Raw genomic sequence first — 27591 nt, 5'->3', positions numbered from 1 at the left:
CGTGCTGTGTTGTTGTTTGTAAGAAGGGGCCAATCGTTTTTTCTTCCATTTTTTCCATCCTTCAGCTTCCGGCGGCGCAACTCGGAGAAAGAAAGTGGGGAATTCCGAGGACCACACCGGATTTCACGTCGTTACTCATCTACACACTATGGGGTAATATACGTTTCAATTGGCATCTATATCACTGTCTTGACTGTCTCCATTGTAAGCTGAACTTGCGACGTCCACCACTGCTGCTTGTGCTATTGGATTGTGTTGTTTGTGTTGACGTTGTGGCGTTGTCAGACGACTTGGTACTGACTCTTGATAAGCCATGGCTGATGGAACTTACCCTTGACGACGATGCCGTGTTGTTACCGTTACCGAGCATTGTGGACCGTTGTGGTAGGGAATCTGTCGAATTGGAACTGCTGATTGTGGTTTCTATCGTAGATGCCATCGAGTGGGTCTTTGTCATCTGTGGTGGAGGCAAAGCGTTCTCCAACTCGGAGATCTTCAGTCCAGTGCTTGCAATCTCTTTGGCAAAGTTCTTCTCAAACATAGAAATCAACAAGGCATGTGATTCTCTCAGTTTATCTGGAACCAAGTGGCCATGCACAATCAACGATCTGTGTATGGTTATCGTCAAATTCTCAAAGGCACTTCTCAATAGGGAGATCTCATTGATGGCATCCTCATCCTCAGGATCAACTGGTTGGTTAAAGAACTCCCTGTACTGGCCTATACCTCCATTGACAGGGGAATCGACGGTACCACTAAGATTTCTGGAGAGTTCGTTGAAGATGGATGATCTACTTTCACCAGTACTTATTGCCTTAGACGCAGCAGCTTCAGAATTGACAAGGTCTTGTGTCTTTGTCGTTAATGTTCTTAAAGCGTTCAGGATAGGAGAAAGCTTTGTAGTGTGAACTCGATAAATCTCACTTCTGTTCATCAACGTTGGGAAGACGTCATATGTTTCATATATGATCTCTTCAACCCACAGATCCAACACAGATGTTGACTTTTGTATCATTCTCGAAGTGGTGAAGAACTTCAAATCCTTGTTTTGCATGTACAGGCGAGCAGCACTGCTCAATTTGCCATGGTGGGAGTTGAAATCCAGCTGAGGTTTCACAGTAGCAATGTTCAAGAACTTGCCTGGAGGTGGGTGCTTCATAAGAGCTTCAACATCCTTATCACCAACAATTTTTGAGCCAGAATGCAGTCTCAACAAACGGTTATGAATGGAGCTGATCTGTTCAAAGGGTAAACCTTCGTATATAAAGCTTCTGGATCTCACAGTCTTTGGGAACCCTAATCCCAAGAATGACACTGCAAAATACGTAGGGGTTGCTCTGTCAAGGGCCTCAAGTCCAGTAAATAAACTTGCCAATTGAGTATGCACAAAGTTCAAACCTTTCAAATCAAAGTTCACCTTATCATACGCATCAGCAAGTTCTTTGTAAGTTAAAACAGCCTTTTCCAATTTATTGCCCTTTATCAGATTCTCAGCTATCCGCTTGTATAACAGTTCTTTTCTTTCAAATGCAGTTTGTGCTGGCAATTTTGGTTTGAATGAAGAAGGTAACATCTGATGTGGGTTCCATTCAAAAGTTGAAGCCATCAATTCAAGACATAGTGCAGCTTGTACAAAATTGTTCTTTTGAATATTGCTCTCGTACATATCATCGAGAGCTGAAATGAACTTCTTGCCATTGCTAACACGCATCAGGTGGCGTGAAATGTCAAGGTTATGGAATGTTCTTTCATCATCGTATTCTTCACCATTTGGAACAGAATTCAAATCGTTGTAAATCTCCAAGAATTCACTCAAGTTCTGGATAAAACTGTAGACATCATTAAAGGACTCGTCTTCAGGGTCGAGCTTAACAGCCATCTTCAGCCTAGCGATGAAGTTTCTCTGTTCATATAGACCAGGAACGTATTTCTCAGAATTGAAAAACTTATCAAGGCCCATTAGGCAACCTCTTTCAACATCAATCAATTTGTTAGCCGGTGGATCTTCACAACTTTCTTGCACGAGCAATTCAGAGATCATAATGCTCCATAACACTTTCACTCCCACAATTTGACAAAATGAGTTTCGTTGTAAACAGAAAACCACAAGCTCATCCAATATACCATAATCATTTTGAATGAACTCTGCCTGGTAGCCAGCTGTTCTCTTTAGTCCAAATCTCACATAGTCCCTCTGCAATGAGTCCCACCCAAGACAATCCCAACATTGGTTAAGCACGGATGCACATCGAGATCTTATATCTTGCGTGATCTTCCATGCAGCCTTTCTCGGAACTTCAGCCAAATGACAAATAGAAGCAGGAAACGAGGCCGATGTCGTAAGAAGTGATTTGATGTATTTGCTCCATAAGGATCTATCAAATTGATCCGAATCCTGTGCAGAAGGAATGTGGTCACATATCATTATGAATTTGATGAGCTCAGATGACGTCGTCGCCCCCTCGATGAAGACGGCATATAGAGATATCCATTTGTTGGATGGGAAGAAACTGGATTGGATCAGAATTCTGTTGGTTTGAACAAGAGTCAGCAGATCGTCTTTCGAGAATGACTTGACAAAATATTCAGATTCATTGAAGATGTGATCATTGAGTGCTGCAGTTAGAATCGCAGAATAGCCTTGACCACTAGTAACGTGTTTCCCAATTTTGACCATGAAAGAATATATGATTCCGAGCTCAACTAACACTTCCACAAGGACAACTTCACTGACAGTTGAGTCTGTGATAAGTTCCGGAAATGGAAATGCATTTGGGAATATATTCGTGTATGTTCTCTTAGGCTCAAACAACCCATTGGTTCTGCAGTAATTGTGAGCCTTGACAAACTGTTGAGCAATGACCAAAGATAATCTTGCCATGGATCTAGGCAGTGAGTAGCTTTGCTTCTCTTCTTTCAAGATGATTCTCCACGAGATAGAGCAAAGACTTATCAAACAGGAATTTGCCAATCTGTAGATCTCAACGTCAACATTAGGACTTGCGTAACTTTCAATCGACCATAGTGCAGCATGATAAAAGAACCTTTCCGTCCACTCATTAGATGTGATATCAGAAAACACACCAGCATCCAGAAAACGGCGAATCAAAAACAATTTGCTGATGTAGATCTGCTTCTCTTTGGAAATCAGTGAGTTCGAATCTTCATTCACCAGTCCTCTCGTTCCAACAGAACCTATCAGTGCAATTGCATACTCCAACACTTCATCATCCGTGAGAAGACCCTTCAAGTGGTTCAGAGTTATGTCGAGGTAATCCAGAACATTTAGTTGGTCAGGAATCATGGATTCCTTCGTTATTTGTAGGAAAGGAATAATGCTTTGAGATAAACCTTTCCAAGCCAAAGCTGTGCCATCACAAGACGTATCATTGTCTGTAGACGATAGTAATGATATCTTGACCAATAAAGGAAGAACACGGCATAGCGTTCTACTAACATAGTTCCATTCTGTACCAGCTTTTCCAAAGTATCTAGCAGAAATCGATAACAGAGCTATACCACACCGTGGAAGAACCTTTTTCTCAGTCACAAGATCAACCAATTGATGATACATGTAGGTGTATTGCTCTTGTCTTACCACCACTAAATCCAACAAATGAATAAATGAGTAAAAAGATGACAATTTTAGGTTATCCAGATTATTCACAGTTGCAGCGTGGAAAATCCTCAACACTTCAACACAGAGTTCCTTGAAATACTTTATTGCTTGTTGCACAGGGGTTTGATTCAGCATTTTCAAGGTTTCAATGAGCTTATCTTCCTGATCAGGTAGAGTGTATATTCTGGACCATCCAAGTATACGTTGGAAAGCTGGTTCAATGTTGTACGTTTTACCAACGTAGTGGGAAGTAACTTCAATCGAGCCAACCAGATTCTGACCGTTCATAATGTTAACTATTTGGTTCTTGTTGTACTCAAAGATCTTACCGTTTTGAGCAATTTGAATATCAGCAGTACCTCTCAGTTCAAAATTGGCGTATAGTTTCAGCTTCAAAGTCTGGTTTTGACCAATACGTTCGATATTGCTGATCTTGATGGTCTCACCGATAACTTCGTTGGAATGGACCGACGGAAAGTCCCATGCGTGCACTGGAAGTTGATCCGTAGCCTTGGAAAGTGCCAATCTCGATTCTGGATCATTGTTAATCATGGTGAGAGAAAGAAGATCACCAGGGAACTCAGAGTTCTTTAAGAGGTTCACCTTTCCCAATGTCAGATATATTCTATCATACGCTTTCACCAGTGGATCGAAGAAACAAGTTCGTATCTGATATATCGGGGTTTTAATGTTGGCATCAAAGTCATGTGCCACGTTTGACAGGTCGTCCCGATATTCTTTAATGGAAACCACCACTTTCTCAGCTCTCGGATTAACAGCAACACCTTTATTGGAGCCCGCAATGATTCTGTCAACCAAATCACCCCAACCAAAGTTCATATTTGTTGGGTCCAACGTCGTGTTGTCATTCTTATTAACGTACGAACCAAACAATTTGATGGTAAACTGGTGGGCTTGTCCTGATTCCAATGCACCTTTATGTCTTGAGAATATTCTTGAGATATCAGCAGCACCAGCAGCAATGGGATTCTTTATTTTCACAGGCTGTTCACCATTCCCTTTAGTTGGAACTTCTAATTCCTCAGTTATAGTTGCCACGAGATAGATTCTTCCATGGTCAATCTCGGTTCCAGGAATGTTTCTGAACAGAGCTGCTGAGATCTTATCAAGAGAGAAGTCTGCTGCGTTCTTGATATGTATAGAAAATGCCTCTGTAAGCCTCTTTTTGGCACTTCTAAGGTATAGATAGGCCGTCATTCCCATAAACCCCTGTGGGTTCAACACTGATGTGCCACTAACATCTTTGAAATCAACCAAGATCTGCGATGGAGTCACTTTATCGAACTTCGTCACCTTTTTCGACACCAGTGCACCTTCCAAGTTGTTCTTTATCGGGAAGTTTGGTTGCAGTGCAGATGATATCTGATTCAGTGCAATGACATTTGGTTCAGATTGCTTCTTCAAATCTTTATTCGAATAGTCAAACAATTCACCAGTTTCTATGTCTCTTGCGGTAATAGATTCGAATCCGGACGTATCACTCTTCAACTGTCTTGAGTATGTACTCTTGTCAAATCTATTGACACCCTTTGATGACAGCAACTTGGAGACGTTTGTCAAGAGCAGAGAGACCCTTTTCTGCGTACGTAGTTTCTCGTTCTTCGTCAACAGGTTGTTACGCATTTGAATCGTGATGTCGTTCAGTTGAATAAACAGGTCGTATAGATTTTCAAAGAGCGGGTACTCAGCAACAGAGTACAGCGAGTAGATATGCGATGCCAACTGTGATAGAGAAGGAATGACTTCCTCCATGAGATGGCCATTGTCCAGTCTCATCAGAGGGAGTGGCGGCTTCAACCGTTCATTCGGGGTCTCATCAGCCAAGTCTGCGTTTCTCGCCGTTGTATGGGCCTGCTGGATGTCATAGACAGAGGGAATGGCCGACGAGCCGTTGTCAAAGTCTGAGCGTGAAGGTGGTGAGAATATGGACGTTGCCGGGAGCCTGTCGATGATTTCAACATGGCTCAGGGGAACAATCACCACGCTCACCTGTCTTTCAGGCAGTTTCTCCAGATCGCTAGACTTTGCAATGAAGTCAGAAGGCAAAGGGTGTACGATCTGGTAACCTCTGGCCCAGTTCTCCGAGTTCGACTCAAACAGAAACACTTCATCACCAAAGTACAGATTCTTGTAGAAGGCCGATAGTTTGAGAGAAGGGTATCGATCTAAGGGCAAGAACGATCTAGTGACCTTGCCGTGTGCCATCATGGGCAACGGTGACCATTGCATCGAGCTATGTTCCATTTCTATGTAGCGCTTACGACTGTAGCGGAGGCTCGGTTGTTGTTGCTGAAGATCAAAGGAATGTTGTGCTTGAAATAATCCCCGGCAATAGTGTCCGCTAGACGAAAAACACGAAACAGGCAAATAATACACGCAAGAGCTTCTAGAAACGTCCTACACTGAGCGCAGATCCTCTAGCTGGGCCACTGTTCCTGCTGGTGCGCTTTCACGCCGAAGTGATTGGGCGCTTCAGGCTGTGGAATGTTGTTCCTTCAGCACCATCGCCGTGTTTACATTCCGACAGCGCGAGGGCCTTAAGTACAGCGCGAATGAGGATTAAATGTTATACACTACATGGACTTCACATCACCAACCATAGCATCTCAACAGTTCAGGTGCGTCAAGGCTAGGCCTTATGCTTCTTCGTACTTGACTCTTCACAGGAAGCTGCTCCATTCTCCTTGTTGTCAATCTTCTCCAGCTCTTCCAGGAAGAACTCCAGCCCTCGCTGGGCAAACTCCTGCATGTTTGCCGACCTATCAACTGACCCGGTCTTGAAGGTCTTTGACTTCTCACCCTCCGGCGTCGAGATACCAAGGTACACCTTGCCGACGTCTTCATTGGCAAACACTGTCTTGTCCGCGCCTTCTTCTACTGGGCCAGCGACCCCGGTCTCACTAATCACGTAGGTACTGCCGAGCTCAATCCTCAATGTTCTGGCGAGTCTTAGGGCAACCTTCTCTGAGGGCCCGGTATAACTGATGATGTCTGCCTCGGACCATCCTGACAGCTTCAGCTTCGACTTGAGACTATACACAAGTGTCCCACCGTGGAACCATTGCGATGCACCGGGAACACTCACAAGGTAGGCGGACAGTAGCCCGCCACATGCTGCTTCTGAGACAGAGATGGTTTCATTACGTCTCCGTAGAATCTGTGCGATCTTTGCTACCGTACTGGCGGTCTCTTCGGACGGGAACGTGGACATGGTGATGTAGATAATCAGAAGTGAAGGAGATAGCACACAGAGATTGGAACTGTTAAGTACAGAAGTCACTTACGCACATCCAGTGGTTGTTGTCTTTCCACTAAATGTCGAACTACATCGCAAGAGTGGCTCTCGCTTGGCCTCATCGCTTAGAAAGCACACAGTGGGGGGGGGCTTCGCCGTTATACGCCCTAGAGTTCCGACCCATAGGACCACACCTTGCCCCCGGAATTATGAAAAATGAACGAAAAATGAGAGGGGAAACACAACCACCCGGACACCATAATAAGTTCCCGATTGGGGAAAAGGTAAACAAAGCCAACTCGACCGTCCCAGTTTTTTGTTTTTGTTTTTGTTTACAAAACAAGCATCGCAGGAGAAGGCACAAGATCCCGAAAGCATTTGCTGTTTCTTCTCCTGTTTCTCTGTTTATCTCGCAGGCGATAAGTGAGCGAAGAAGAAGAACTTGCTGTTTGATCGCTGACGATGTCGAGAAAGTTGAAGATCGATGCCATCGAGTTCCTTAGAGGTTAGTACCGGTATCTCGCCGCAGCCTCCATTGGCTGCTTTGTTGTTTGATACTAACAGGCATCCGCTATCCAGGCCGTGTCTACCTTGGTGTGTACGACTATACCCCAGAGGACACCGAGAAGATTGTCTACTTCACAGTAGAGCAGTCGTTGCCGTACAATGCCTTCCATTTGGATTTTGGTCCCATTCACATTGGTTACTTGTACAGATTTGCAGTTGTGTTGCACAACATCTTGAACGAGGAGGACAACCAAGGCAAGGCTATCGTGTTCTATTCGTCTAAGGACAGCAGGGCAAGAACCAATGCTGCGTGTCTTCTAGCGTCGTATATGATTTTGGTTCAGTCTTGGTCTCCACATCAAGTGCTCCAGCCTCTATGTCAAGTTGACCCGCCGTTTATGGGTTTCAGAGATGCCGGCTATTCGCATGCCGACTTTGAAATCACCATTCAGGATATTGTTTATGGGTTGTGGAGAGCACGAGAAAGAAAGATGATAGATTTGACCGACTTCAACTTGGAAGAATATGAAAGGTACGAAAGAGTCGACCAGGGTGATTTCAACGTCATATCAAAGGACTTCATTGCCTTTGCATCTCCTCAGCAGCCAAAGAGTGGCTCCATCAGCACCCCTTTTAGAAATGTCTTGGAGTACTTCCAAAAAAATGATGTTCAAATGGTTGTTCGTCTGAACTCGCACCTCTACAACAAGAATGAATTTGAGAAAAGAGGCATTCAACATTTAGACATGATCTTTGATGATGGAACTTGTCCAACAATGGACATCGTTAGAGATTTCATAGGTGTTTCAGAAGGTGTTATCAAAAACGGTGGTAAGATTGCAGTTCACTGTAAAGCCGGTTTGGGCCGTACTGGTTGCCTAATCGGTGCTCATTTGATCTATACCCATGGGTTTACTGCGAACGAGTGTATCGCATATATGAGAATGATTAGACCAGGTATGGTTGTTGGTCCCCAACAGCACTGGCTCTACTTGCACCAGAATCAGTTTAGAGAATGGAAATATACCATGGTGTTGGACAACATTCCATCGGAAAGATTAAACGGTTTCTCCAGCTTGGTGAGTTACGAGGACTTTAAAAAGAGAAGATCAGTGGAAAAGAAAACCATGGACTCACCAGCGACACCGGTTAGAAGGAAAATCAGCATTGGAACAAGCAATCTACACAAGAGCGTACACAAGGCTGTCCCGATAAAATCACCTGGTCAGCCTAGAAAATCACCAGAGACTATTCACATCAACAATAACTCTGACTTAGATGATGATGACGACGACGACAATACCTCTTTCCATTCAACAAAGGAAAACATTCCAGATCATGAGTTTACAGACAAGCCGAAAGTCTCATATACAAAGACTGTCACAACGACAAAGACCACCACGATTTCCTCACCACCGGGCACAAAGGACCTTGCGATCGGCAGTACACTTCCAAAGACGAGAAGAGTGGCCAGTGGCTCTCGTGTGAGATCCAGGTTGTCCAGTGCCAACGGCAACGGTGTGATTGGTAACGCTGGTATCAGAAAGACCTCCAATACCGTAAGACCAGGAAACTCCTACTTGAAGTGATTTGGCTCTACTCTGTTTTACCATAACATTTATTCTGATCTGATTAATACCAGGAAGTTAGAAAACATTGATAAAGCTCCAATTGTAGCCATTAGAGAGGAAATGTATAATTAGCTAGAGGCCTTAGAATGCACTCTCCCCCCAGCTTAAGCATCTGTGTGAAAAATTCCCGGGGGTATTAACATCAACACATTTTGCTTTTTGCCCCGGTGCGTTCAAAGGAATATCAGCTTTGATATTGCAGTGCCTGAGCTTTGGGAACTTTGTGCTTTTGGTGATCTGTCGAGTACATTCTGGTCTCCATAGGTTGCTTGCTGTGGTGTGAATTAGAGGAACAGAGAGAGAACAAAGCGTGCTGGAATGAACAACAATACTTCCACTGTGCGGTTAGGAGGATTATCAGCGGAGCATACAATGGATGGCAAGACGTCTACCACTGGCGAAGCCACTGATTCGATGGAGCCCTTGGACCCAGAAACATGTCCATATGGGTGCTGTGAGGTCCAGGGTCTTCCAGAGTTCATCTTGAACGAAGGGTTGTTTAAGGGAGCGTGCTCTGATATCACGCTGCGGGCGTTTGATAGTGAATACAAACTGCACAAGTTGATCCTCAGTCAGAGCGGATACTTCCATTCCTTGTTCACAGGTCCATGGAGCGATACTGACGAGAGCGTGCACGAGCTTGTGTTTGACCACGATTCGTTCATCACTAAGGAGGCCTTCGACCTTGCTATCGGCTCGCTATACGGCGCCACCAGGGTGAAGGCGAACACCAGCACAACTCCCTTGAACGTCATCGCTATTGCCCAGTACCTGGACATTCCCCACCTGGTGTGCAGTGCTACCGATATGGTGGTCAATGCGATGGATTTCAAGACAGTGGCACAGTTCACCTCCTTTGCATTACATAACAACTATGGTAAAGCCAGTGAACGCATAGTGGACTGCGCAAAGGGGTTCTTATGCTCCAACGGTTGGCAAAGCGGTGTAAAGAGCTGGGATGGGATCCCAGTCAAGGTGATTGCATCAGTGCTAGGTGCCGACTGCTTCTTTGTTCCCTCTGAATGGGATAGGGCCATCTTCATAATCAGGCTGATCCAGAGAAGGAAAATGGTATCTAAGTCAGAAGAGGACGAAGAGGATGATGATTTGGAGGCTTTGTTCCAGACTTTGAACAACAAGGTGTACTACTGTCACCTGACAGCAGAACAGCTACATAAACTTGAGGGAATGGTGGATGGTGAAGGTGAACCTTTTATATATCCAGAAGTGCTGAGAAATGCATTATGGCAAAAAGTGCACCTCCAAGGCAAAGTGGCCAGCGCAGACAATAAGTCTCAAGAGCTAGGATTGTCTGTTACGTCCGATATAGCTCCAGATGGGGTGACGAGCTGGTTTATTCCGTCAAAGAATGAAACTCTGTACGGTACGCCAGCTGTATTGGAATCAACAATCAAGGAAACACACCAAATAATTAAAAACTTACCCTCCGGGAAGACCACTGAGAAACATACAAACGATGGGGTCTCTTCGAGTGCAGAGTCTACAGCTGCATCGGTCTCTGAAGTTCAATATCAAGTGACGAAAATACCACCATTCAGATTCTCCATTGCCTTCTCCGGAGTGTCAGAATTAGAAGCAGATAAGAGGGTATATGCTAAGACTCTGTGGTATGCTGGTTCGTATTGGAACCTCTACATTCAAAAGATTCGCCATAGAAAGGGCTATCAAATGGGTGTCTATATCCACAGAGCCTCAAGCTGTGCACCATCGCGTTCAGGACTGTTGAACAAAGACGTTCTGGACCCGTCGATGCTGGTTAACATTGATGACCTAAACGAGTATGACGGGGACTACCATGAGAAAATTGACAACATTCTTGTTGATCTGGCCAACGTTGGCATCTCAAGAAATGGTGCAGAGTCTTCATCTTCGTTGACATCGACAGTGATCTCTGGCAGGTTAAGCACGGATGGAGTTGAAACTGAAGAAGACAATATCAGAGAACGTGACACTGACTCGTCGTTTTTAAGCTACGAGGATGATCGTGTGAAGACCTCTGTTTACTACATCATCTATACGCCATCTCGCAAAGTGACAAGCTCTTTGACGTGTTTCATATCAACCCCAGACTTGTTCAACAAATCCCAGAGTTGGGGCTGGAAGAGTAGCAGTATGTGTGCGTTCAACGAAGATGGGACCTTGGCGGAGGGTCAGGACAAACTATTGAAATTCATGGTTGTTTTAGGTAACACTTGAGTTGATTTACGTGATATTTGGTTTCTTTCAATAAATATATGTGATGTCTTAAACCTTTCTCCATTCAATAGACCATTCCAGCTTCTCACCAGCTTTGAAAGGTGCAACCTTCAAGCCGTCCAATGAGATGACGTCTGGAACGGTTTGTTCCCTCTTTACAAGGATACAGTGGTCTTTGTTTACCAACTGGGATTCGTCAATCTTGTAGAAATCCTTACCAAAGTCAGTGACAAAGCCCTTGAGCTTGTCCAATGCATTTGCCTTGTCAAATACCTCAGCCAAATATGGTACAGCCAAAGACTGGGAAAACACACCAGCACAGACTCCAATGTGTTTCGACTTTGCATGAAGAGGATGTGGAGCAGAATCAGAGCCGAAGAAGAAGTATGGCTTACCAGACGTGGCTGCTGCGACAAGGGCCTTCTTATCTGATGGTAGTTTGGCAACTGGTTTGCAAAAGTTGATTGGGTTTCCAGCCCACGAATCCACCGTCAGCGACAAGTGATGAGCTGTGATAGAGGCTGCGACCTTGATTTCACCCTTGTTCTCATTGTTGATCTTATCTATCGCTTCAATGGCAGCCTTGGTGGTACAGTGCTCAAGCACAATACGCAAGTTTGGGAAATCTGCGTGTAACTTGGCCAATGCTGGGAGGAACGACTCCTCGGCATTGAGCACATGGATCTCCTCGCCGTCCTTATCGGTGGATGGCTTCTCACCGTGCAAGTTCAGAACGAGGTCCTCCTCCTCCATGGCCTTGAAGATTGGATAGAACAGCGAGAAGTCATTTGGATCAACTCCGGCTGCAGAGTTCGTCGTGACACCTGCTGGGTAGCATTTGACACCTTGGATGGCTCTCTTTTGAGCAGCCTCGTGGATCAGCTCCGGCGTCAGTGCTGTGGAGAGGTAGAAAGTCATCAGAAACGTGGTCTCCGGAGCCAAAGCCTGTAATTGCTGCTTATAGCTCACCACTCTATCAATGGTTGTGATTGGAGGAACCAAGTTTGGCATCACATATGCAATGGAGATACCTCCTTCACGGACAGTTGGAGTTATAAGCTCCATCATTTGGCCCTCACGTAAATGAACGTGGAGGTCCGCAGTAACACCCAAATCAATTGAAGTGGTCATTATATTTCTCTTTAGCGCTTGTCCTATTGTACGTGATGGAAGAACTCTAAGCATCGATGGGCTCCCTTTAAGTACAGCGCTGTGTCCGAAAAGTTTTTTTGTCCCGTTTCTGCTTTGTCTTCACGTTGGCCGGGATTTATCTTCCAGGAAGAAGCCCGGTCGGAGATTTAGGCTGTCCTTTCCCGGCCGGGCTAAGGATTCGCCGGATCATTAGCGATAGCCTCTGGATTGCTGTACGCCAGCTTCATCACTGCTTGCTTTTTTCGGGCAAGTAGTTACCAGCCATAGGTGGGAAGACCTCGCTCAGCAATTGGAAGCTATCTGTTGCTCTTCAGCCCGTGCACTTGCCTGAGTGGACGCCTAATTGACTCACAGGGGCTGGTCACTCACAGTTCGAGCCATCGCAGACAGTACAGCGTAAACGTAAACTCTTCAAATTATTGTAATATAGTGGCATGAGTGCATGCCGAGTATATGTGAAAATGCTAAAACTCATGAGATTATTATAAAAGATCAACCCCTCCCTATGCGAGGATTTTTCTATACGTCATTTCTCGTTACAATGGAGGTCGGTTCCTCTCTTGTGATTTTGTCCTGTGTTCAAGCGTCAAGACGACCGTGGCTAGCCTCCGGGTTGAAGTCAAGCTTGTAGTTCTCCAATTTGAATTCAAACTCCTGGATCTTCTTCTTTCTGATGTCGTAGCCGAACTTTGGCTGGTTCAATGGCGAGTCCAAGCCTTGGTAGATGAAGAAATCATAGATGAAAGCACCGAGCAATGCACCAATGAATGGGATGATCATTGGCACCCAGAAGTAGTGGTAGTAGGCGGTGAACATCTCGGTACCATAGCCGACAGTCAAAGCAGCCAATCTTGGGGTGAAATCTCTTGCAAAGTTGATGGCATAACCGGTCTGGTAACCAAAAGAGGTACCCAATCCATAAATCAAGATCCATAATCCGAATGGGAAGAAGTTACCCAATGGTGCATTGTGAGGATCAGTCATGGAGAAAATACCAAACTGCAAAAGGGCAGTGGTGACAAGCTCGGATGTAACCTGACCCTTGGTGTTCAAGTAAGGTTGTGGGAAAGTACAGAAGATTCCACCTGTGGATTTGTCACCGACGGCGATTCTCTGGCCTTCACCAGAGTAGTTGTTGATGGATTGGATATAGGTACCGTAAACGATAAGGGCGCCGATGTAACCACCAAGACCTTGGGCAAACATGTAACCCAATACCTTTCTCCATGGGAACTGTCTGAAAGTAGCAGCTGAAAGAGTAACAGCAGGGTTCAAATGAGCACCAGAGATACCCGCAGAACAGCAGTAACCAAGGAAAACGGCAGTGGCCCACGAAAAGGCAATGGTTGTATAGTTACCAGCAGATCCCTTGGACAGAGTGTACTGGGCAACAACACCGTCACCAAACATCACAAGGATCATGGTACCGATAAATTCAGCAAAGTACTCTCTGAATCCATATCTGAATCTTTGCAGAGCAGTGAAATGTTCACAAGAGATGTGGTCAGTAATGTTTGCTCTTCTCTCAAGACCAGAGGAAGGCGCTGCTGTAGAGTTAGTTAATACTATATCAGAACTACAGCCTTCACCACTAGCAAGTAATTCTCCTGTCATCTTTGTCCAGCCATGCGTTAAGTGATCTGAAGCTTTGTAAGGAAATCAGCCATCACCAGTGAGACGAGGGAAATATGAACCGTTCCACGAGTACTTATATCAAGAATAACTTGCATTTCTGCAGAAAACCCGTAGCACGCAGAAGATCGGTAAACTAATAAAAGTACATCAGCTGTGGTTGCTGGAAAAAAAAAAGAAAAAAAAGCCCTGTAGTCTGCTCGGAACAATTTCCTCGTCCTGGACAAAATGGTGTAGACAAGAGTTTACGCGGGAATAACCCGTGGGTGTGAATTGAAGAGAAAAAAAGACAAGCCGTTGTACTCACCTACCGGTTGGCCCGGTGCCTCAAGGTATTCTGAGTGAATATCATCAGAGTGGAAAACTTCAGGTTTGCTTCCTTCAGCCATGTTTAATGTTTGTAGTCAAAGAATTATGAAGTGTGAGTGCTTCTTGAAGAAACAAAAGCTCTCTTGAGGAATTGAAAGAGAACAACCTGGGTTTTTATACTTTGAGCGCTTCTTCCATTTGAGTTTGCGTGGAGCATGTTATGTATGTCCCAACTTTATGTTTGGTGCCCTTTTCTTTTTCTGTGTGGGTTTTTTTTCCATACGTAATTTTGCTAATTTGCGGGGCAATTTCTCAACTGAGCCCCCGAAAAAAAAAAGACGTTTGGACATTTTGCCGTTCGAAGATTCTGGGACAAATCTTTTGCCGGGGGATGTACGTGCACATGTCCCAGGTGCATGAACACCGGATGATAAATTCAAGTGTTGAACGATGATGTTTAGTCATTGGTCAATTCAGCACAGAGCACATATCATCAACATGACGCGGCCCCACGGGGTTGTACTTCGTGCTTCCCTGATGATCGACTGGTTTAATTGACCCTAAGTGTTCAGCCACCCTCATGTCCCCAGTTGCTTCTTTGTAGCCAGTAATAGTTGGGTCTCAGAAACCCGATTTGCAAGGCGACAAATGACAAAAGTTGTCGGAATCCTACAAACCCATAGACACTCTGAGCTTTTAAACCATGACCAAGTGTGCTAAATCTAAGGACAATATCCGTTGTTCGGTAATCGCAAAATTTGGCATGTGTAGTTGAACAGAAGAGGTGTAGGTACACGATCCAAGACATGTCTTGACCATCTGAATCTCCGGAAAAGGAACTGTTCCTGATGTACATAATCAACATGGTTTATCTACAAATTCTGGGAACGTTTGAATCAATCTGTTTTTAGCCCACATTTGAGGAGCACATACAACTGGGAATTTGGAATATTCCAACAACAGTGGTTGTATGAGTTGTCAGTACTGGGCCGTTGACTCTACCCTGGAATTAGCACGGACTCTAACGTTGGACAATTCTGTAAAGCACCGTCTGAAAAAAGGACACCCATTTCCCACATGTTATGAGCAAGAAGCTATAGACAGATATTATGTAGAACAAGCATTCAACAGTGGTACTGAAGGGGTTGTAGACTAAAAAACATGACTTCGGCTGCCACCCGATTTTCACAGTTGAGCCCTGTCTTACCTAGCCTGGCATGGAACAATCGACTTGAGAATTTTATCATTCGGCAGCTTACACAATCATGTGTGATACACATCTTGCATTCCATCAATACCGATCTGCTGATCGGTTAACAACTTACACAGTACAAGGGATTCGGAATAATCATCACACCACCTTATTATTTCGCTTAATGTTTAAGCAATAGGGTATGTTGGTATATAATTGGTGCACAACACCTACAAAGCGGTGGTAGTTAGCTTAATGAATTGACATTTGCCGTGGCTCAAAAAGCCTTCATGTTATCCCGAACATGATGATGAAAATGCCAGACGTCGTAAAAAAAGCACATCTTCATTTGTCTCGTCTCGCCATCCTAAAGCGATTTTGTCCCGCAACCCTGGAAGTTGACAAATTCTGCATCCCTTCCCCCCCCCCGGGGAAACTTCCAAATAGGCGCAAGTTCCTCGCCTTCCCGCATTTTTGTATTGTAGACATAAGCGCGGGCCTTCACCTTGTTACAACTTTTACCTAAGGTATGTACAAATTTTATGAACAGCGAGTTGCGGGTACATCTAAGGTAATGCATTTAAGAATTAAGGAAAGTGTTCTTGTGTGTTGGTAGTCTGAAAAGCCACATCATTCTTCATTGGGGTCATTCTGAGAACTTTTTTGTTTGGTCACCCCGGCTAAAAAAATAGCCTAAAAGAGGAGGCATTCTCTGTAGATGATACCAGCGATAAAACTGTAGTGATATAATAAATCTTGCAATTCTACAGTTCGGATTGTATAATAAGTATTCCTTAATTCCTTATTCCAGCAAGTGTATCGTAGTTCCATGAATGGCTATTAACCATCAGCTAGACAATCACAGAGGAGTAACCATTGAACTTCTTAAAAAATGACTGTATTATGTCTATGAATACTATCCAAGACACACTTGAACGGTTTATAATCACTCCATATGGGTGTGGAATGAAAACGTAAATCTTTCTTGTTACAGGGCCCAACATTCATTGTCAATTCATCAATTAAGCTTTACTCTAAAGTAAGTTGAAACACTAAATACTACTCGTATGTGAGAGAAAACACTTGCTATATTGGAGAAATACTTCCTATTAGATGTTCATCACTATTTGGTCAAGCGATTAGACATCTAGTTTCATGTGCGTTTACAATTTGTAAAACCTACAATGAACATCGGAAGAGTAGTCATCGACTGTCTATTGTCAATGGGTTTGCTCATAAGGCAGTGCTCAATTCTAAAGATTGCTCATACGCTTTCATGCAAAAGAGGAGAATTGTAAACACTACTCCAATCAAATAAAAGTCAGACCTAAGACCACATTTTGAGGGGTAAATGTTGAGAATATCTGATACTTTTTCAGCACACCGTCTATGTAGCTGAGTAATTCGTGCACAGACCCACTGGCCTCTGAATCTCGGACCTAGCTCGCTTAACGAATAATACTAATACATCACCATTGAGCTAGTACTAAAATCAATCTCTACAGGTTATCATGACTGCTAAATTCGTCACTTTGTATTGAATGTCCTGTTCCGTTGCGAGACTAATTATAGAAAGCTTTAGCATAGAACAAGAACGGAACGGTAATGAATTAGCACACTTGACGCTTCACCAGCGCGTTTGTCTGAACTGTGAAGTCGTCTGCAGCGTTAAGCACCTTGCTCTGTGCATCTTTTTGTCCTTCATTGCATGTCTCGAAAATTTTCATGTTCTCCGGAGAATTGCTTTTAAGTTGTAGAGGGCTGATGTCCCGGGGACATCAGCCCTAGAAGTGCTCGATCTCCAATGTTCGGCAGTTGTGTCCACTTTGTCTTGTACTCACAGACTACAGTTTAGCGGGGAAACCCAAAGACCTTTTGGCTCCGCTATTTGCCTCTTCTTAGGTTTTTCTTCTCAGCTGGTCATGTTCAACGGAAAAACCGTTTGGACAGAGAGGATTAACTGTTGCAGTTATTTCAATATATTACGTAATAACACGAAACTCAGAAGTTGGGACGGTACTGTACACCATTGTTGATTTCCAATGCGATAGTCAGCATGAAATTCATCAAATCTAGTCAATCATCTTTGATATTTCCAGCACATGACTAAAGTGTAGTGGAGATGGGCTTAACCCACCTGTGTAGATCGTTGGAGAATCAAACCGCATGATGCTCAACCTCTGGTCTCCAGGTCGCCCAGCGGTAAAATTAAAGGCGGCGGCAATTAGACGGGGCGGCAATCAGTGCGGCTGCGTATTACGCGTCCCGGTAGACCGTATGGGGCTAGAGTACCAAACCCGGAGCCTAACGGCGGGGTAGAGGCTTTACAGTTAGCCTATCGTTTGTAGTGTATAACCGCCGGTTAGTCCGAGATACAACTGGCGTGTCTCTCTGTCTTCTCTTTTCGTATGGTTCATCATTGGAAATCACACCCTACACCTTCAACAGAGCTGTTTCAATGGTTTATTGGTTGTCGCCTTAGCCAGTTTGAATCCAAATATTGACAACATTGGTGCAATCATCGGCTGTTCCAAAAGCTTCTAGCTTGTCGCTCTAGCAAACCGGAAAAACAGTACTGGAAGTTTATTATAAGTTAGCCCACAATCAACAAGCTGGACTCCAGCAGAGTCAACAGTGAGACGTATTTGGCTTTCATTAATTCATAGCTCCAAAATGTCCTCTCTTTCCCGCATGTCTACAAGTTGGAATCACAATAAGTACAGACATCGTTTCGCAAGTCGCCCATTGAGACATGTCTTGACTTAATGGGAACTCTGCATGGCAATGTAAATTCACAACTTTACCATCACACACATCGGCTAAAAAAAGGTTTCAACCCAAATTAAGCAGAATGTATTAGCGTCTCGGTCGAAACGCTACTCCGACATCTGAAACGGGGTAGCTAATTACCAACAATTACAGGTTATGTATTTGGAGTGTATTGTTCTTATAGATCTTCAGCCCTGGAATCAGTCCATATCAGGGAGATAAAAGAACGCCAAAGCGATTATTGTATAGGTACCGATAAGCATGGCACCTTCCAACCAGTTACTTTCACCATCTAAAATCAGGTAATTTGTGATGAGCATTGAGATGAACAAAACAGCTGTTTCGAACGTGGAGAAGTGCAAGCTCATTGGCACACCAATTGCCCACCCGACCAAGACCATGAAAGGCGTAACGAATAGCGCAATTTGTAAAGATGATCCAACCGCAACCCCGATTGCCAAGTCCATCTTGTTCTTCATCGCAACAACGATTGCGGTAACATGCTCTGCTGCATTACCAACAATTGGCAGAACAATAAGACCAATAAATGTCTTGGACAATCCGGATGTAGCAACAATATCATCGATGGAGCCGACCAAGTAGTCAGCACATACGGCAACGATGATGGTGACACCTAAAAGCATCAACAGAGCAGCCAGCGGAGACAGTTCTGGATCCCCTTCCTTTGGAGCATTCCCATCGCACTCTTCGTTAATGCCTTCAAACAGTCTCTTGTGGGTTCCCAATTGGAAGTATAGGTACAAGATGTAGATGAACAATAGCACGACAGATGCACCTCTGGAAAAGGAGAGGATTTCTCTATCCAAAGAACTAGGATCGTTAGATTTTGGAATTGAGGCGTGGAAAGCCGCTGGTATAACCAAACCCGCAGTGGCGAGACACATCAAAGAGCTCATAGTCTGTGCAACCGTTTGGTTAAACTGTTGCTGAAGACGGTTGTACCCGCCAGCAATGAAGCAACAACCCAACACAAGCAACAGATTGGACAAGATGGAGCCGAGCATCGAGGCTTGAACGATACGTATCTGGTTTTCCTTCAAGGCGACAATGGAGACGATAACTTCAACGGCGTTACCAAAGGTCACGTTGAGCAACCCACCAAGGGTTTCACCAACGTGGGCACTGAGTTCCTCAGTCGCAAAGGCAAGCAGTGCAGCCAACGGGATGATTGCAAGGAAGTTGAGCCAGAATATCAACCCAGAAGACCATTCTAAAACTCCAGCGGCAAGACCAAAGGGTAAAAACACCAGCAGGTAGTTAGCAGGAGAAGAGTAAAACGCCAACTTTGCAATATCGACGAAATGCGCCAGAGGCGAAGGACGTGATGTACGTCCATCGCCAGTCAGTGGTGTACGGGAATCTGGGAACGATGACATAGTTGTGTTGGAGCGCAGAGAATAGAGCCGCCTTTCTTATACCAAGACAATAACTATTTGGCCGTGGGATTGATAATTGATTAATGTTTACAGTAACGAACACTATCCTGTTCACCTCCTTCAATTGTGGATAACAAACCGCTTTTACACAGACCGAAACGTGTGAATTATTAAGGGTTCAAAGTTTACCAAACACGGAAGTTCAACTCCTGCGGGATGCGTTCTTTTAGGCTCGAGTAATAATCCCCTGAATTGCTTTAACTGTTGCACTGGGAGGGTTTGGCCATGGGAAGCTGGCAAAAAAAGTGGGCGAAGCCGGCTGCCAAAAAGCAAACCTGTCCCTGCCTGCATTTGGAATTCCACCAGCTGAGACCCAATTAGGGTGGTTGTTGTTGATTGTGAAGATGTTTGCTTTTTCCGCCTGAATACCGTTGGTTTGTGAAACAGGCATTGATTGTTTGTTGATGTTTAGGGCAAAGAATGAAAGCCCCCGCTTCCAAGCCTGCCTGTGTAGTTTTTACGTTCTTGTGGATGCTCAAAATGTGCCACGCAAGGTTATTGCGTTCGGGACCGGGAGTTCAGGCACTGGGGGTTCAGGCGCTTGGGGTTCAGGCGCTTGGGGTTGAGACACGCACAGCTTACACGGTGTTCTACTACGAAATCAATTGACGGTATACGTAGAACGCTGCTCACGTTGCAACCATTGAGAATCCAAATATGACAGTGCACACGAGCGCAAAGATGCCAAACGTCCTTCTGCGCTGACCAGGCTTTGTAGATAGATGCAATAGTATCTGCACCAACGAGGTTATGATGAATAAGGGTATGACCACTGACACGCAGAAAATGTCCGTCTTGTTGTAGAAGAATCTCTCCAACAGCGTGAATAAGGAATCGTCCATCTCCGGGACGTAGATGAATGAAATGGAGAGGATTAAACTGATTCCGATCTCGTATAACGTTGTGATGATGATCCACGCACAGTTCTCCAGGATCCATCGTGGATCCACCCCCTTGGAATCACCGGGTATGGAGCTTCTGGAGACAACCGCAGTCATTGAACAAGTGTGACCAGGGCTGTCCTCGTCAAGTGCCGGCTCGTACCGCGAGTTGGAGCTCGACCCTATTGCATCGGATTGATAGCTGATGATATCGTCTTTCAACAAATTATTCGTCTCGTTGGGCACAGCTCGCGGCTGATACTCTGTAGAGTAGATCACTTTCTTCAAGCTGCTCGATTTCCTTCTGAATTCTATACAGTTTGAGAGTGTGGACTTCTGAATCACTTTTTGGTGTAAGTTCTCGTCTATATCGTCCTGCACAAGCCTTGAGAGCTGCTCCTCATCCAACTCCACAAACCATAGATCCCAGAGGTAAAAGGCTAAGTAGATGGCCTGATAGCACACTCCAAATAGATAGCCTTGACGTTTAACCAAGTTCCACCTAGCGTTCGGCGCCAAAGAGTCAATGTTTGTTCTTTGCGGGTACGCAAGTAATAAAAGAGCTAGGAACTCAAGCCATACTTTGCAATAGATAAGCATCACATCAACAAATCTGTACAGATAGTTTAGCAATAGAGCGGTTCCAGACGCTAGTATCACTGTCCTGAGATAATCAACGCCTTGAGGTATGAAAGTGTTATCCTGCTCGACGACTGGTATATACAGGCTTAACAGTGAGCTTACAATCACAGTGGTCAAGGAAAACAGTGTAAGAATGACGAATTCTGTCATCTCGATCGATGACGATGACCAGAGCATGGTGTAATGATATTATCAAGCGATGAAACAAAAGATCAACAAAGAGATATGAATTGCTTGTGATAGTGCGACACAAATGGACCAAACGTGGAGTCGGTAAAAGCAGACCACGTCCCTGTGCTAGAAGCTCCTCAATATTCACAGCTGGTAATTGTCAACAGCACTTCTCCTGTTAGTCAACTTTATTGATGACTCAAGAGCCAACCCGTTCCGTCGATATTGATCAGCTTCTGAAGAAATGTGTCAAGCACAGGCGGAACAACTACAAAAGCACACACAGTTACAAGAAACTTGTTAAAGTGAACCCACACTGCACACCTCTTTGGACTGTGTTGCTTACCAACAAACCGGCTGAAAACCTCCTTGATCACTATAAGCTCAACTTCACCAGAGCAACTTAGAGATCACTAATGTGTGGCACCGGGAAAATAATTTCACAATGGGCAACTAAAATTTTGATACAAAGAGTGAACCCCCCAAAAAAGAGTTCAATGATCTCCGGACTCGAAATTGCGACATATGTCGTTATTTTTGTCACGCAGAATGTGTCCACAGCAGGGTATCCGGTAAACAATTCGAAAACATCAAGAAGCGCGAGTGGTTTAGCGGTAAAATTCCAAGTTGCCATCTTGGAGCCCCCGGTTCGACTCCGGGCTCGCGCATTTTCTTTTTTGGGATTTTTCACAGCGTTGGTATGGGCAGCATGCTGTTAGCGACGCGTGAGACGAAGAGACGCGTAATTCCACTTCCCGAATAGGAAAGGTAAGTGTATGCGCACCAATTTTTTTTTTGGTGTATTCTTTTCCATTTCTTTCTTCATTTGACACGATATTGTATTTTAGCTCACAACAACAGTTTTAAACCTTCACTAAATACCCAGATCAAGATCAATGTCGAGAAAAAGACCAGCAGCTTCTGATGATGAAGGCTCAGACGGTGAGTCTTCACTAGGAAATACACCCTTGCCACCGTCATCTCCAGCAATTCCCTTTCAAGACGATGACGAAGACGATTACGAACGAGAAATTAGAGATTACGTTGACGATGAGGTGCCTGTACTGGACAAAGAGGAGAGGGAAGAAGAGGCCACTGCGATGGATCTGATGGATGATATGGAGACTGATTACAGGGCTAACCCTGAACAGGACTTCTACGAAGACCAAGATATCGATGATCGGACTCAAAACGAAATGGGGATCAGTGGGTATAGAGAAGTGACAAAGAAACTGGATGAACGTGATGCCATCCTTAATGATCCTAATTTCATAGGTGACATGGAGGATGAAGGCGCTTTGCCAACTAGGAGAAGAAGACGTAACTTGTACGACGAAGAGCAAGATATGGATGATATGGACGTTGACCCTTTGAACGAAGAACTCACATTGGAATCATTGGCAGATATCAAGGCACAGAGTTTAACTGAGTGGGTTGTACAGCCGAACGTTGCAAGAACCATTGCCAGAGAGTTCAAGTCGTTCCTGCTGGAATATACCGATGACCAAGGTCGTTCTGTTTACGGTGCAAGAATCAGAGTGCTCGGTGAGATTAACTCTGAAAGTTTAGAAGTGAGTTACAGACACTTGTCAGAGTCCAAGGCTATTCTTTCAATGTTCTTGATGGCTTGTCCTGAGGAAATATTAAAGATCTTCGATGCAGTGGCAATGGAAGCTACAGAATTACACTACCCTGATTATTCACAAATCCATTCTGAGATTCACGTCAGAATTTCAGATTTTCCAAAGATTTCCACCCTACGTGATTTACGTGAAAGTGATTTGAACACCCTGGTTAGGGTATCGGGTGTGGTGACTAGAAGAACAGGTGTTTTCCCTCAATTGAAGTACGTCAAGTTTGACTGTGGGAAATGTGGCCAGGTTTTGGGTCCATTCTTTCAGGATGCCAACCAGGAAGTTAAGATCTCGTTCTGTTCGAATTGTAAGAGCAGAGGTCCATTCAAACTGAACTCTGAAAAGACTCTTTACAGAAACTACCAACGAGTCACGCTTCAGGAAGCACCTGGGTCCGTTCCAGCTGGTCGTTTGCCACGTCATAGAGAAGTTATCCTCCTTTGGGATCTCGTTGACGTTGCTAAACCAGGTGAGGAAATTGAGCTCACTGGTATCTACAAGGAGACATACGATGGTGCCCTCAATGCCAAGAACGGATTCCCGGTTTTCACCACTGTCATAGAGGCTAATGCCGTTAGAAGACGTGAAGGTGCTCAAAAGGCCACAGATGATGATTTCATAGATCAAGGTCTTGACACATTTTCATGGACAGAGGAAGAGGAGAGAGAGTTCCGTCGCTTTGCCCGTTCTCCAAATGTCATTGATAAGATCATCAGTGCAATGGCACCTTCTATTTTTGGACACAAGGACATCAAGACTGCAGTGGCGTGTTCACTCTTTGGTGGTGTGAGAAAGAACATCAATAATAAACATTCCATCAGAGGTGATATCAACGTGTTATTATTGGGTGATCCAGGTACTGCCAAGTCACAGATCTTGAAATACGTGGAAAAGACTGCGCACAGGGCGGTGTTCGCCACAGGCCAAGGTGCATCTGCCGTTGGTTTGACGGCATCTGTTCGTAAAGATGTGGTTACCAAAGAATGGACTTTGGAAGGAGGTGCATTGGTATTGGCTGATAAAGGTACATGCCTAATTGACGAATTTGACAAGATGAACGATCAGGATAGAACTTCGATCCACGAGGCTATGGAACAGCAGAGTATATCCATCTCAAAAGCCGGTATAGTCACCACGCTACAGGCACGCTGTGCAATCATTGCAGCTGCCAACCCTAATGGAGGACGCTACAACTCAATGCTCACTCTACCGCAAAACGTTGATCTCACGGAGCCTATTCTGTCCCGTTTCGACATTCTGTGCGTTGTGAGGGATATCGTCAACAAGGAGAATGACGAGAGGCTGGCGGAGTTTGTTGTTGACTCCCACATGAGATCCAGCAGGGACATTGAAGACGAAGACGAGGATGAAGACATGGAAGGTGAAGAGGCACGGAATGACGACACGCCAAGATTGTCACGCCGTGAACGTCGTGAGAAGCTGGCACATGAAAAGGAATCCGAGTTGTCTGATTTGAAACAAGAGTTCCTAATGAAGTACATCCACTACGCACGCACAAAGGTGTATCCAAAGCTACAACAGGTGGAACAAGACAAAATTGCCCGCGTATACGCCGACCTGCGTCTTCAGTCCAAACAGACAGGCTCTTTCCCCATCACCGTGAGACACTTCGAAAGCATAATCAGAACCGCAGAGGCATTCGCAAAGATGCGACTGGCCGAGTTCGTCTCAACAGCAGACTTGGATCGCGCCATTGAGGTGGCCATCAGAAGCTTCATTGGCGCACAGAAGGCTAACATCAAGAACGCGCTGCAGAAGAGCTTCGCAAAGTATACGCAGAAGAGAAGAACCGTCAGCGCGAGCGCTTGAAGAGGACGATGCTATACTTTGGGCTCTAATTGCTGGGAAACGGTTTGCGTATAGTGTGCACTTTTCGGTAAATAACGGTTAATGAATACATCCGACGATTCGACAACCCACAAGGTTTAGTTTTGCCCCTTTAGGGTATAAAGGAAAAACTGAGAAATAGGGGGGGCAGGGCCCCGGGCCCTTGGAAAGAAAAAGAATCTGGGGAGGAAACTGTTCAGATCTGTGTCAAAAAAAAAACTTCTGTTGCAGTTCTGGACAGCTTCGTAGCCTGATAACGTGCGTAAAGAACGTCATTTTCCAGCGGTGGGGGCAGAAACGGGACCAATGTCCCTCCCACGCTGCCCTAAAATTAAACCTCAAGGCGAGCGTAACTCTAAAAACTTTGGTGCAACCACCCGCCGCGAGCCTTTTCCAACGGTCCCCAGCAGGGGGAGCCTTAGTGCAACTTCCCCACGAGAAACTCACGTCTTGGCCATGGGCCGTTTGGGGTGTTGTCGATAGGGAAAGCTCTGCCTGCAGAGAACAAGCAATCGTCAACGTCATCGACTGATGAGCTGTTCCATGTATATCAGTAGCTGTGTGATGACACAATTCAGCTCATTTGGTGTGTAGTTAGTACCCACACACGTTCCAAACTTGGCGTGGAGGCCTGGTGTATCCCCGTGCGCCGGCTGTGTGCCTACAGACTTTTTTTTCCCAAACCGTGAGCGAAACGTCGCTAAACCTACATCGCCTGTATTCTTGTCCGTCTGGACTGCAAGCACCGACGAGCTGTGCGATAACACGACCGGACACTAGGGCTCCCACGCTTGAAATACGTATATATATTGTAGTACAATCATCAGATGGCTGCCACTCCCTCAGGACACACACGTCCTCAACCAGTCATCTCTACCAAGTCACAAGTAAAAATAGGACCCCAGCGTAGGGAGCTTTCACCACCATCATCGTGCATCAATTTCGAACGATTCGCCACGGCCAAAATATGCGCAAGTGTTTTGGAGTGCAGCTTATAAAGGTCATCAACTCCGGGATTTTTCTGGCTCCAAAACCAATCTCCAGGGTGTTCACCAGAACAAAGACAAGTGCTATCTATAACAATAGAAGCCATTACAGTACTACTACGATGCAAGGAATAGTCTACTACGGACCAAACGATTTACGTTATGAGCAGAACGTACCAGAGCCAAAGATCGAGCACCCGGACGAGGTGCTCGTCGATGTCTCGTACTGTGGTATTTGCGGGACAGATTTGAAGGAGGTTGTTGCAGACCCCCCAAACTTTTTCAAGCAAGCTGGCGGCAGCGACCCGCTAACGGGACACAAGCCACCTCTGTGTATGGGCCATGAGATCGCTGGTACGGTGATCGAGGTTGGTGGCAACGTTACCGATGTCAAAGTGGGCGACCACGTTGTGATTGACCCAAGCACGCACTGTGCCGATAAGGATCGTTTCTTCGACTCCACGCTTACCGCCGAGGAGGACTGCGAGGAGTGTCAAAAGGGTCTTACAAACATCTGTAAGAACATGTCTCTTACCGGGCTGGGTGCCCAGAACGGTGGATTGGCGGACAAGTTTGTCACTGCTGCTCGTCACGCCGTTGTTGTGCCAAAGAGCATCCCGCTGGAGATTGCTGCGCTGGCACAACCGCTAGCGGTCTCTTACCACGCGGTGAGAATCTCCGGCTTCAAAGAAGGCTCCACTGCGCTCATCATTGGTGGTGGAGCCATTGGACTTTCAACCATTCTGTGTCTCTTTGGTTTCAAGGCCTCGCACGTTGTGTGTTCCGAGCCTTCAAAGATTAGAAGGGAGAACGCTGAGAAGTTGGGTGCCATTGGGTTTGATCCAACATCTGTCAAGGGGGATCCAGTTGCTGAGTTGCGTAAGTTATCGCCAACGGGACACGGGTTTGACTACACCTTTGACTGTTCTGGACTGGAGGTGACATTGCAAACCGCCATTCATGCAGCTGCATCCAACGGTACAGTTGTCAACATTGCCATCTGGGGTAAGAATCCAATCAGATTCTGGCCAATGGATGTCACCAAGCACGAGAAAAAGCTCATGGGTTCGATGTGCTACACCAGAGAGGACTTCGAAGGTGTGTTGGACTGCTTTGCACGTGGTGATATCGATGATGAGAGGGCAAGACGTTTCATCACCACCGTTGTTTCCTTGAAGAACGGTATCGAAGGTGGATTCGAATACCTCAGGGGCCACAAGGACTCGGAGATCAAGGTTCTCATCACGCCTAATAACCATGGCGAGTTGGAATACTCAAAGTCGTTCACCAGAATCCACGAACATATTTGATTGGGCTTCAATCCGTCCTCCGTCTCTATTCAGCTTTGCGTTCTTATGTCTCTATACATGGTGGATATCATCCACTGAGGAATTGTTGGGAAAATGTAATTATCGGCACACATAATCTGGAATTGTGTGTGTGTGTCTGTACTATATATATCAATCAACAACGTTACAACCTATCATGGACAGTGCTATTGTCTCAATGCACTCAAGCTCTGCACCGTCGGCCCGCCGGACCACGCCCTCTTCCCAAAGGCCTATAAAGCAAAACATCCAGACACCCCCGTCCCCCGAACTGCGCGCTGTGCGGACGGAAAATTTTCAACAGCACCAGGAACTCTTCCTCTCTCCCAACACCCGCTGTTTCTTATCAATTAGCATCTC

General features: G+C 45.3%; 10 protein-coding genes and 1 non-coding gene across 11 annotated transcripts; 5 read left to right on the top strand and 6 right to left on the bottom strand.

Moving 5' to 3' along the window:
* Positions 1 to 181: 181 nt before the first annotated feature.
* Positions 182 to 5845, bottom strand: DCK1 (guanine nucleotide exchange factor DCK1; the record flags this gene model as incomplete). The annotated part of the gene is made up of 1 exon (XM_020213763.1): positions 182 to 5845. One exon carries the CDS (start codon positions 5843 to 5845, stop codon positions 182 to 184), a length of 5664 nt encoding a protein of 1887 aa, XP_020069664.1.
* A 424-nt stretch (positions 5846 to 6269) lies between these two features.
* CYBJADRAFT_174064 (CinA family protein) lies at positions 6270 to 6851 on the bottom strand (the record flags this gene model as incomplete). Its single annotated transcript, XM_020216532.1, has 1 exon — positions 6270 to 6851. The coding sequence occupies one exon, from the start codon at positions 6849 to 6851 to the stop codon at positions 6270 to 6272; it is 582 nt and encodes a 193-aa protein (XP_020069663.1).
* Positions 6852 to 7233: 382 nt separating this feature from the next.
* CDC14 (phosphoprotein phosphatase CDC14) lies at positions 7234 to 9041 on the top strand. The gene is made up of 2 exons (XM_020213395.1): positions 7234 to 7380; positions 7455 to 9041. Exons 1-2 carry the CDS (start codon positions 7338 to 7340, stop codon positions 8969 to 8971), a joined length of 1560 nt encoding a protein of 519 aa, XP_020069662.1. The 5' UTR covers positions 7234 to 7337; the 3' UTR covers positions 8972 to 9041.
* Positions 9042 to 9179: 138 nt separating this feature from the next.
* On the top strand, positions 9180 to 11279 carry CYBJADRAFT_168537 (uncharacterized protein). Its single transcript, XM_020215416.1, has one exon. It carries the CDS (start codon positions 9332 to 9334, stop codon positions 11228 to 11230), a length of 1899 nt encoding a protein of 632 aa, XP_020069661.1. The 5' UTR covers positions 9180 to 9331; the 3' UTR covers positions 11231 to 11279.
* Positions 11279 to 12361, bottom strand: URA4 (dihydroorotase; the record flags this gene model as incomplete). The annotated part of the gene is made up of 1 exon (XM_020213394.1): positions 11279 to 12361. The coding sequence occupies one exon, from the start codon at positions 12359 to 12361 to the stop codon at positions 11279 to 11281; it is 1083 nt and encodes a 360-aa protein (XP_020069660.1).
* A 423-nt stretch (positions 12362 to 12784) lies between these two features.
* CYBJADRAFT_168536 (aquaporin) lies at positions 12785 to 14341 on the bottom strand. The gene has a single exon (XM_020215415.1). It carries the CDS (start codon positions 13994 to 13996, stop codon positions 12962 to 12964), a length of 1035 nt encoding a protein of 344 aa, XP_020069659.1. The 5' UTR covers positions 13997 to 14341; the 3' UTR covers positions 12785 to 12961.
* Positions 14342 to 18484: 4143 nt separating this feature from the next.
* Positions 18485 to 19681, bottom strand: VCX1 (Vcx1p; the record flags this gene model as incomplete). Its single annotated transcript, XM_020212822.1, has 1 exon — positions 18485 to 19681. The coding sequence occupies one exon, from the start codon at positions 19679 to 19681 to the stop codon at positions 18485 to 18487; it is 1197 nt and encodes a 398-aa protein (XP_020069658.1).
* A 689-nt stretch (positions 19682 to 20370) lies between these two features.
* AIT1 (Ait1p) lies at positions 20371 to 21441 on the bottom strand (the record flags this gene model as incomplete). The annotated part of the gene is made up of 1 exon (XM_020213762.1): positions 20371 to 21441. The coding sequence occupies one exon, from the start codon at positions 21439 to 21441 to the stop codon at positions 20371 to 20373; it is 1071 nt and encodes a 356-aa protein (XP_020069657.1).
* Positions 21442 to 22032: 591 nt separating this feature from the next.
* CYBJADRAFT_t125 lies at positions 22033 to 22103 on the top strand. The gene has a single exon. It is a non-coding gene; the product is annotated as a tRNA-Gly (tRNA).
* Positions 22104 to 22277: 174 nt separating this feature from the next.
* On the top strand, positions 22278 to 25006 carry MCM2 (MCM DNA helicase complex subunit MCM2). Its single transcript, XM_020215414.1, has one exon. The coding sequence runs from the start codon at positions 22332 to 22334 to the stop codon at positions 24897 to 24899; it is 2568 nt and encodes an 855-aa protein (XP_020069656.1). The 5' UTR covers positions 22278 to 22331; the 3' UTR covers positions 24900 to 25006.
* A 217-nt stretch (positions 25007 to 25223) lies between these two features.
* Positions 25224 to 27213, top strand: CYBJADRAFT_178048 (2,3-butanediol dehydrogenase; the record flags this gene model as incomplete). Its single annotated transcript, XM_020216905.1, has 3 exons — positions 25224 to 25387; positions 25764 to 25823; positions 25962 to 27213. 3 exons carry the CDS (start codon positions 25224 to 25226, stop codon positions 27211 to 27213), a joined length of 1476 nt encoding a protein of 491 aa, XP_020069655.1.
* Between the last annotated feature and the right edge of the window lie 378 nt (positions 27214 to 27591).

The sequence above is a fragment of the Cyberlindnera jadinii genome (genome assembly GCF_001661405.1).
Source record: "Cyberlindnera jadinii NRRL Y-1542 unplaced genomic scaffold CYBJAscaffold_10, whole genome shotgun sequence".
In the NCBI taxonomy this organism is placed as follows: Eukaryota; Fungi; Ascomycota; class Saccharomycetes; order Phaffomycetales; family Wickerhamomycetaceae; genus Williopsis; species Williopsis jadinii.
This window is presented reverse-complemented; position numbering and strand designations above follow the sequence as displayed.